Source organism: Lolium perenne, chromosome 4, assembly GCF_019359855.2.
Source record: "Lolium perenne isolate Kyuss_39 chromosome 4, Kyuss_2.0, whole genome shotgun sequence".
In the NCBI taxonomy this organism is placed as follows: domain Eukaryota; kingdom Viridiplantae; phylum Streptophyta; class Magnoliopsida; order Poales; family Poaceae; genus Lolium; species Lolium perenne.
Window position 1 is genome coordinate 361,890,167 of NC_067247.2, and position 9,870 is coordinate 361,900,036.

General features: G+C 49.5%; 2 protein-coding genes, 1 non-coding gene and 1 pseudogene across 3 annotated transcripts; 2 read left to right on the plus strand and 2 right to left on the minus strand.

Moving 5' to 3' along the window:
* The first annotated feature begins 66 nt into the window (after positions 1 to 66).
* LOC127296793 (glutathione transferase GST 23-like) lies at positions 67 to 1,440 on the plus strand (annotated as a pseudogene).
* A 30-nt stretch (positions 1,441 to 1,470) lies between these two features.
* On the minus strand, positions 1,471 to 1,554 carry TRNAL-CAA (transfer RNA leucine (anticodon CAA)). Its single transcript has one exon. It is a non-coding gene; the product is annotated as a tRNA-Leu (tRNA).
* Positions 1,555 to 2,845: 1,291 nt separating this feature from the next.
* Positions 2,846 to 4,359, plus strand: LOC127296792 (photosynthetic NDH subunit of subcomplex B 2, chloroplastic). The gene is made up of 2 exons (XM_051327011.2): positions 2,846 to 3,867; positions 3,966 to 4,359. The coding sequence occupies exons 1-2, from the start codon at positions 2,986 to 2,988 to the stop codon at positions 4,158 to 4,160; spliced, it is 1,077 nt and encodes a 358-aa protein (XP_051182971.1). The 5' UTR covers positions 2,846 to 2,985; the 3' UTR covers positions 4,161 to 4,359.
* A 2-nt stretch (positions 4,360 to 4,361) lies between these two features.
* On the minus strand, positions 4,362 to 8,680 carry LOC127296791 (DEAD-box ATP-dependent RNA helicase 38). The gene is made up of 7 exons (XM_051327010.2): positions 8,294 to 8,680; positions 7,921 to 8,214; positions 7,567 to 7,794; positions 6,942 to 7,007; positions 5,922 to 6,323; positions 5,741 to 5,852; positions 4,362 to 4,755 (listed from the first exon to the last, which is right to left on the minus strand). The coding sequence occupies exons 1-7, from the start codon at positions 8,561 to 8,563 to the stop codon at positions 4,604 to 4,606; spliced, it is 1,524 nt and encodes a 507-aa protein (XP_051182970.1). The 5' UTR covers positions 8,564 to 8,680; the 3' UTR covers positions 4,362 to 4,603.
* Between the last annotated feature and the right edge of the window lie 1,190 nt (positions 8,681 to 9,870).

The window sequence follows — 9,870 nt, forward strand, 5'->3', positions numbered from 1 at the left end:
GTAATTCATGGTTTAAGCACCTTGTCTCACTCAGTGACTCACATGGTTTGTAACCGTCGCCAAAACTTTGACGCGGAGCCACAGGGAACTTTCCTGGCGCGAAATATATACACTCAGCCCAGCTCAGGTCGGAGCTAAGCTAGCTTGGAGAAATCGAGCAGGAAGCACCGAGCCGACGATGTCGGAAGCGGTGAAGCTCATCGGCATTTTCAGCAGCCCGCTCGTCCACCGCGCCGAGGTGGCCCTAAGGCTCAAGGGGGTCCCATACGAGTTCATCGAGGAAGACCTCAGCAACAAGAGCGAGCTGCTACTGGAGCCAACCCGGTCCACAAGAAGGTGCCGGTGCTCCTCCACGGCGACCGGCGTCCGGCCATCTGCGAGTCGCTCGTCATCGTCCAGTACATCGACGAGGCGTTCGTCGACGGACCCGCACTCCTGCCGGCCGACCCGCACGCCAGGGCCACCGCCCGCTTCTGGGCACGCTTCATCGACGAGAAGGTGATCATCGGATTAATTAGCTAGTGCCTGACATGATCGAACTGTGTCACTAATGCGGTGGCCGTGCGCAGTGCTGGAGATCGGCGTGGATGGCGCTGTGGGCGGAGGACGGCGAGGCGCGGGAGGCGGCGGCGAGGGAGGCGAAGGCGAACCTGACGCTCTTGGAGACGCAGCTCGAGGGAAAAAGGTTCTTCGGCGGCGACCGCGTCGGGTTCCTCGACGTGGCCGCCGGCGGGATCGCGCACTGGCTGGGCGTGTTCGAGGAGATCGCCGGGGTGCGCCTGCTGGGCGACGACGAGCACCCAGCGCTGTGCCGGTGGGCGAGCGATTACACCGCGGACGAGGCCGTGAGGCCGTGCCTGCCGGACAGGGAGGCGCTGCTTGCCGCGATGGCCACGAAGAAGGAGAGGTACGTGTCCATTGCCAGGGCAATGGCGCGGAAACGAATGTAGTGTCTGTGTGTGCCGTGTGCGCAGGCACACGATCTTGCTGCGCCGGTGATCCGTTCTTTCGTGCTTTGGAGAGGCCGGGTTAGCATGCAAATAAATTGAATTAAAGTGTTATTTTCGCTGTTGTGCCCCTAAACTATAGAGTGTCAGACCGTCAGTTTAACAGATCGCGTGAAGCACTTTGAATTCAGAAGAGCGCATCGCTGTCTCTGGCCCAAGCTAGTATGAATTTACTGTAAGCAAGCACACCATCTGCCAACTAGGGGGCTCCGCGCCTTGCTGCCAGCGACATCTGCTGAACGAAGGCGATGCATGAACTTAGCAAATGCCAAATGGGAACCAAGAGTGGCGTGGATATGAATTGCAAACAAAACAAAAAAATTGGGGTTGCTTGACAGCAGAGATCATCTGCTTATTTTTTTTTTCTCCCTTTCTCTCATTGTAATGTAATGAAGGCGTGATTGTTCATTCAAGTCTGTAAAAGGTAAACTGAAATCTGGACAAAAAAGTTTGAAAAAAGATTTGTCAGAAGTGGGGTTTGAACCCACGCCCTCGTAAGAGGACCAGAACTTGAGTCTGGCGCCTTAGACCACTCGGCCATCCTGACTTTGGATGCAAACTTGTGTTGTGTAATTTACTTATCCAGATTATACTTTACCACATGTACCCCCCATACGAAAATTCCAACTGCCATTTGAAATTGAAAGCCAGTGCTTACTGTCAATGTGAAGACTTTGCTTTTTCTCTTATAGACCGACAGGGAGGGGGTTCAACTGCTTGCACGAAACTAAGCGTGTAGTTTACATGTGAAGGAAGCTAGAAAGACGACAAAAGAAAAGTAAAACATCCTCAGAAGTCATCACCTTCTACAATTCGTACTAGGATCAGTGTTGCATTTGACATGGGGTTCTGAGTTCTGAATAAAAACGGAAGCCTACGGGTTTTTGAATTGCAAAACTGAAGCCAGTTGATGTTGCACCCTCATCTTCAACATCTCCATAAGGAAACATTCGAATGTCAAAAAATCTCTGCACAATAATGATTTGCCCTCCAAGATCAACATGGCCGCAGACTACTCCGGAGCATATCCGCCAATACATCTTCCTATGGACTAAGCTTAGGGACGTTACACTTCAAGATGGTGTGTTGAACAATATTATTTGGAACCACCGATAGTGGCCTATATTCTTCTAAATCCACGTACAAGGCACAATTCTTTGGACCTATTTCGTCTCTCGTTAGCTCTTCGGTTAGGAGGATTTGGGCCCCTCCTAAAATTAAGTCTTCGCTTGGTTTGCGGTGCAAAATAGGCTTTGGACGAACGGTCGTTTGTAGAAGAGAGGATGGCCAAATAGCGGGAATTGCCCCCATTGCAATAAGGTGTTGGGGTCGGTGGACCAGCTCTTTGTTAATTGTAGGTACACCATTAGGCTTTGGGGTCTCATCCTGGATTGTCTTGGCTTACATCTACTTGACCTCCAATCTATTCACATGTGGTGGGGTAATTTGACGAAGCGGGAGGATTTGGCCTCCATCACACTTCTAGTTTCTTGGAAGCTTTGGAATGAAAGGAATGCCCAGACATTCAAGAACAAGCAAACCCCACCTTTGGTAATCTTCCAAAAGATTAAAGAAGAGTCTAAGCATTGGGTGCTAGGGAAGGCCAAGCACATGGGTAATTTGATGCAGGGAGAGTAAAGTTTGTTGCAATATGGTTGCATTGATTGTATTTTTGTCACATTCCCTTCTTAATTAATGGAATTGAGTAAATCTTTTGTCCTCATTTCAAAAAAAAAATGCAAATCTAAACATTCTGTTCTACTCTGCTCAGTCGGGAATTGAGCTGTTCCTATCGTACCTAGGCAGAAAAAAAGAGCGGGAGGAAGGCGGTGAGCAAGGAGACGAGACGACAAGGGGAAACCACCTATCCTGAAGCCGTGGATATGAGGCTGCAGTGAGATCAGCCGGGAATTCTCCAGGGGAAGGAATCCGAACCCAGCCTTCCCCTTCTCCTGCCACTCACTCCACTCCGACACCAATGGCCGCGGCCTCCTTCCTCCCGCTCCACCTCCCGGCCTCACCCAGGCTGGCTACCATCGCGCGAGCAGCTTCCGGCGTTGTGGCCGCCGCCGTGCAGACGTCCCAGCTGGAGGAGGCGTTCGGCCGGAAGGGCCTCAAGTTCAGCACGGACGCCACGGGCGCGCCCACGGCGGAGCTGAGCGTGCGCAACGGGAGCTCGCTGCAGGTCCGGCTCAACGACGGGCTGGTCACCTCGTACCGGCCCAAGGTGTACTGGAAGGACGAGCTCTCCTACCGGGAGGTGCTCCACACCGTCGCCGGCGCCGACGCCGTCAAGGGCGGCGTCGGCCTCGTGCTGAACGACGCGTCGTCGTCCAGCTCGGCGTCGCTCCTCGCCGGGTCCGAGTGGTCGGTAACGGACGCGGACTCGGACTCGTACGACGCGGTGCAGGTGGAGCTGGGGTGCAGCGCCGGCAAGGGCGGGACGCTGGAGGTGTCGTACGTGGTGACGCTGTACGAGCTGAGCATGGCGACGGCGGTGATCGTGAAGAACAACGGGAGCAAGCCGGTGGAGCTGACCAGCGCGGTGCTGAGCCACATCAGGTTCGACAAGAGGCGGGGCACGGCGGTGGAGGGGTTCCAGGGCTGCCCCTACTGCTCCCACCCGCCGCCGGCGTCTGGGTTCGCGCTGCTCACCCCCGCGGAGGCCATGAAGCGGGAAGAATCCGGATGGTTCGGCGGCGGTGGCGACGAGGAGCCCCGGCAGGGCGCATGGACCGTCGAGGAGAACCTTTACACGGTACTGAAGAAGAAGGTGAGCAGGGTGTACGCGGCGCCGCCGGAGGAGAGGAAGAAGCGCATCTACAACACCGCGCCTTCCAAGTTCACCACCATCGATCAGGTAACCATGCTACTACAGCCCATATGATGCATCTTGAAGAATCATGAATCAATTGCTCAACCACTGACCGTCACGATGCTCCGCGATTGATTTTGCAGTATAGCGGTCTCGGGTTCAGGCTGATAAAGATGGGGTTCGACGACATGTACCTGAGCAGCCCGGGAGGTATGTACGAAAAGTTCGGCGACGACTACTTCCTGTGTACCGGCCCGGCGTCCATACTGGTGCCCGTCGTCGTCGAACCCGGCGAGGAGTGGAGGGGGGCGCAGGTCATCGAGCACGACAATTTGTAACTCTTTCTCCAGCAAACAGAGTTATAGGAAATGGTGTACATTCTCACACATGTGGCCGAATATCGTATGTCCTCTGTAATTCCCCAATGCCACCAATTTACACACATGCAGTGAGTAGATTACTGCCTCATTTTGTTGCCATAAGCAACGCACAAATGAAATTGCAAATGAAAATACATTTTCTCGTGTTGAGACAACAGGTAAACGTGGAACGAAGTAATATATGCTTTGGAAAATAGCAAGCATACAAATCGATTACATGCACACAAGGATTGGATTCATTGCTTCGGAACTGTTGGGGAAAATCTCAACATAATCCACAGAACTCCTGACACAACTATCTGGTACACAAAGGACCAAATGCTGGCAACCAAGTAATCACATAAGCCAAAGTTGTCCCGAAGCCAGGCACGCATCTGCTGCCAAATATTTCTTCAGGGTGTTTACTCAAGTAAACCAGCGTCCTTAAGTGCAGTCTCAAAATTATCCTCGCTTTTCCAGTTGGGTATCTCAGGTACTTTGTGCTGGAAGTAGTTCTCAATCTTCGTCATCACGACGTCATCAGTCCCACCAGATAGCAGGTTGAACACAGCTCCTGCCACCATCAACGATTCAGTTAGAAATATAGGCCTCAAAATAACCAATGGGATAGTAGGATTTCATTAATGTGATTAGCTGATAATTGGGCTTAACAAATTAGCCAAATTCCAAGGCTAACGGGGAGATTGATCTCGGCTCCTCCAGTCAGTAAATATAGGCCTCAAAATAAGCAGTGGGATAGTACGATTATATTAATGTGATTAGCTGATAATTGGGCTTAACAAATTCTTATGATCAGCCAGATTCCAAGGCTAACCGGGAGATCGATCTCGGCTCCTCCAGACAGTAAATATAGGCCTCAAAATAAGCAGTGGGATAGTATGATTATATTAATCTGATTAGCTGATAATTGGGCTTAACAAATTCTTATGATCCAAATAAGCAGTGGGATAGTATGATTATATTAATCTGATTAGCTGATAATTGGGCTTAACAAATTCTTATGATCAACCAAATTCCAGGGCTAACCCCCCTAGATGTGTGTCGAGCTGATAAATCATGAAAACAATCCAAGCAAATCAGTTTACAATTATCCAGAAACAGGAAGCAACCTCTAAAGAAATAATGCTAATGAAGAAACACACATGACCATCCATAATCGAGAAACAATGGTCACATCAGTTCTATTACCTCCGTTATATTATACTTGTAGTCGTGGCAACCCGTTATATTATACTTGTAGTCGTGGCAAACTTATTATGTTGAGAAGTTTATTAATCTAAGGCTAGAACAAAGAGGCATTACGATTGACTAAATGTAGCATGTTTGCTTATCACTGATAACAGGTTCAGTCTGCCATTATCCCAGGGCAATTTGATTCCTATAATCGTCTGTCACAATGTTAACCAATATGCTTACAGTGACTGCATGCGAGACCCACTAATGTTCATTTGATGCAATGCCAGAAAAACAAATATAGTCATCTATCCCGATATTTCATTTGGAAAGAATGAGCCATGAAGTGGTTGACATAAATTTACCTTTTCGGCCAAAGCGCCCAGCTCTGCCAATTCTGTGCAGGTACACCTCATAATCAGGTTCATCTCTCGTATTAAACTTGATCGGCATGTCATAGTTGATAACCAGGTTAACCTTTAAGAGGAAGAACGTTAGAAGGAGAAACATCATTTGTACGTATGTATAGGGTGGCGCAAATAGTACCTGTGCTTGGTCAAAACCTCGAGCAAGAACATCAGTTGATATAAGAACCTTGGTATACCCATCTTTGAACTCCTGTATTACTTTTTCCCTTTCTGATTGGTCTAGACTTCCTTGAATTGAGGAGCACACATAGTCCTCTTTTGTCAAAGCATTATGAACATTCTTAGTACTTATCCTTGTTCTGACAAATATGATAACCTGTCCAACCTTTTGTCCAAACTCAAGGATCTTGTCCCTTATAACCTCTATTTTGGCTGCCTCGTCAGGGACTCGGACTTTATATTGCTTTACTTTCTCCAAAGTAAGATCTTCCTTTTTCACAAATATTTGGTTTCCGTCCTTAATAACACCTGTGACAAAATCCTTCACTTTATCGTTGAAGGTCGCAGAAAAGAGAAGCACCTAGCACAAAAAGAATTCAGATAAGTAGAAGAACAGGCACCATACGGAAAAAGAAACAAACACAACTAACCAAGAAATTAGCAATAATATATACATCCAAGGCTAGTTGAATGGTACAGCCATTAAAATTATGCCAACAGTTATAACCTACAAGCATCCAAAAAGGTTATTCACCACATGGATAACAAGCCTTAGTTGAAAACTGATGACATTAATAGATAGACCTAAAGGCAGTAACGCTGGTTGCCATAATAAGATTATCATAATAGGAGTTCCAAAATAGAAAATTAGCCAATTACATAGAACAAGCATAGGATTCTCCTGTAAGTCCTAAAACTAGCAACTTCAAAGATGCCCCATACATGAATATTAGTTGTTCCAAAATTAAAGAAATGAATATGAAAATTAGAAAAACTTGCAACATTGAAATACAGTCCACTGCATCACCAAAGCAGCACATGAGCATATACAAAGTAAAGGATTCAAAATATATTCTTTAGAACACATGATGGACACAAGAATTCCCATCAGATTTTGAACTGTATCCAAGGTGCATGCTGTTGCATGTGATTCTACCATCAGAAAGTCAAAAGAGTCAACGGAGTAAAACAAGTTTACCTGGCAGCCAGCTTGATTTCTTTTTAGATCCTTCATGATCCTGTCAGAATCAGCCTTAAAGCCTTCCTGCAAGAAGCACTCACCAGCATGAGAAACTGGACATATTATTAAAGCAGCTAGTTTACTCTTTGGAAACTGCATAATAATCTATGCCTTCTGTTCTTTTTGTCCAGTAAGACAAAACAGGGACCAAGAGCTATCAGCCATCACACCTAACAACACCATGATGACACCCCTTCATGCCCACTAGAAAGTACAAGTTTCACGGTTCGCATTCATCCGTAATCTGATTCGTTCGACTCTATTTAACTACGACACCATAGCAGGTTAGTGGTAAGCATAGAAAGTAAGTGCCACTGCTTTGCTCCCTGAGATTACTTACTAGGTCATCAGAGGTTGATATACATCTGATGTTATGCAAAAGCAAGGGAAGGTCTAAGGGACTAATCCTTAAAATGCCCTCAATATTTTCTGCTAACAAGGATATCAAGACTCGAATAATTATTGTGATCCATGCCCTTTACAAGGCCCATCTGGATCTTTCTTGCTTATGGCTTACAATAACTAACACTGTATGCATATTATAAGGACTTAATAGATAAATGAGAAGAGAAGCGAAATGTACCTCAGCAAGCATATGGTCTGCCTCATCGAAGACAAGAATCTTGATGTCCCTTGTGGAAAGCTTCTTGTTGCCAATCCACTTCATGAGCGTCCCAGAAGTGCCAATGACGATCTGATCGGTCACCGGAGCCATCCTGGAGATGGGCACATAATCTTTCTGGGCGGGCGGGATCGCGCAGGCACAGGTAATGCCGGTAAACTTGCCCATCCTCATGAGCACAGATTTATTCTGCACAGGCCAGCCAATCAGATTCAGTACATTACATCACAGGGCAGAAATAGCAGGACCAAGCAATACAGTAGTAGTCCACACTGCAGGGTCAACACCAATAACCAGACGAGAGAGCAGACAGACCTGCTGGGCGAGCTCCCTGGTGGGGCAGATGCAGATGGCCTGTGGGACCTTGCGGTTGGGGTCGATGCGGCTGAGCATGCCGAGGACGAAGCAGGTGGTCTTGCCGGAGCCGTTGTGCGCCTGCGCGACGAGGTCCTTGTACGGCGGCGTGAGGATCATGGGGAGCGTGATGGCCTGGATCTTGCTGGGGCGGCTGAAGCCCATCTCCTCGTGCAGCCCCTTGAGCAGCTCGGGCGTGAGGTTCACGTCCTCGAAGGTCGTCGCCGACTCGTACACCGTGCCGCCCGAGGTCACCTGGAGAGTACCAAAACACCAAATCAGGCGACCGACATCGGGGCCGGGGGAGGGGGCAGAGCAGAGCAGGAGCGCGTACGGCTTGGATTTGGGAGTCGTCGGAGTCATCGAGCAGAGGCGGGCCCTCGGCGCCGCTGCCGCCTTCGTCGTCCGGCACGGTGAGCGAGAGCGCCTCGATCTGCTTCGCCTGCGCTTCCACCTCCGGCTCGGTGACGGCGGACGAGGAGGACGGGGCGGCGGCGGCGGCGAGGTCGGCCTCTGCCTCTGCCTTGGCCTTGGCCTCCTCTTCCTCCTCAACGTCGGCCCAGGACTTCTTCTCCGGCTCGGGCTTGGCGGCGCCGTCGGCCATCGGAGCAGATCGAGAGGAAATCGGCAGAACGAGAGCTGAAGTTTTAGTCGGTTTGGGATTTATTATTGGTTCGCTCCCCCGATTTGGATGGGGATTTATATTGCGCTGCGGGAGTAAATTAGCTTAGCATATAAGCGGAGCAAACGCTGCTCTGCTTATGATGTACGCGACACAGGCGGTTAATCCGCGTGATGGGCCAGAGTGCCCCGGCCCACTACAGCAGATTTGGTGTTTGGGCCGATGCTGCATATACTCGACACAGCTGTCTTTTTTTTCTCAAAAAAAAGCTGTCATTTTTTTTTCTCAAAAAAAAGCTATCATTTTTTAGGGAGCCTTTGGTAGGCTGCATTCCCCTTGGGTCGCATGTGGCCAGCAATTTTCGGCCCGTTTGGATGCCTGGGCCGAGCCGCGTTCTTGCATTAACCGGTTCTCAAAGCACCCCTAGGACAGGCCCTGGAGGAACGCCCGGAATGGCAGTTTCTCCGGGGCCAGGCCCGTTGCGGCCAGAAGGCTGTACGCGTGGGGAAGGTAGGTGGAGACGCCGCGTCCCTTCGGGAACACGCGTCATAATTAGCCTCACCGCTCCCCTCTCCTTCCTCTCACTCGCGACCGCACTCTCACCTCCCCCAAACTGTCACATCACCCGGCGGTTTCCCTCCCGCTGACCAATCCGCCGCACTAACGCAGGGAGGAGCACCAGTACCGGAGGAGGAGACCTCGGTGACCAGGACCTCGACATCGGCCGCAATCTACTCCGCGGTCTTCGTCGGCATCTCAACTTCGCCGACGACCTCGAGTTCGTCCTCGGCCGGAACAATGGCGGTAACGACCTCTCCTTCTCACCTTCGTACTCATTCTGGCAGAACATGCCATTCTCGGGCATTTCCGACGACATGCACATTAGATCTGCTAGGGTTTCCATTAGGATAGCGGTCGAACTGCCGTTTTGCAAGGTGTTCGTCCCCATTTCTTGTTGTTCTTGTCCAGTTCTTGCATTTCACGGTCTCGATTTGCTTAGATCTGTTACTATAGTGTCAGATTGCGGTAGATCTTTCTTAGATCGGGATTTGAATTGCTGAAACTGGCAGATCTTATTGTGCATGCATAGAGGCGAAGGTTTTTTTGTGTTCGAGTTTACCATGTTGTCATTGTTGTGCAAAAGGTTGAGCTGAGTCGCGCTAGTTTGTCCAGACGTAATAGGAGTGGGCGGACTTGAAGAAGGAGGTTGCAATGCTCAAGAATATTGATACGTCTCCAACGTATCTATAATTTCTGATGTTCCATGCTTGTTTTATGACAATACCTAC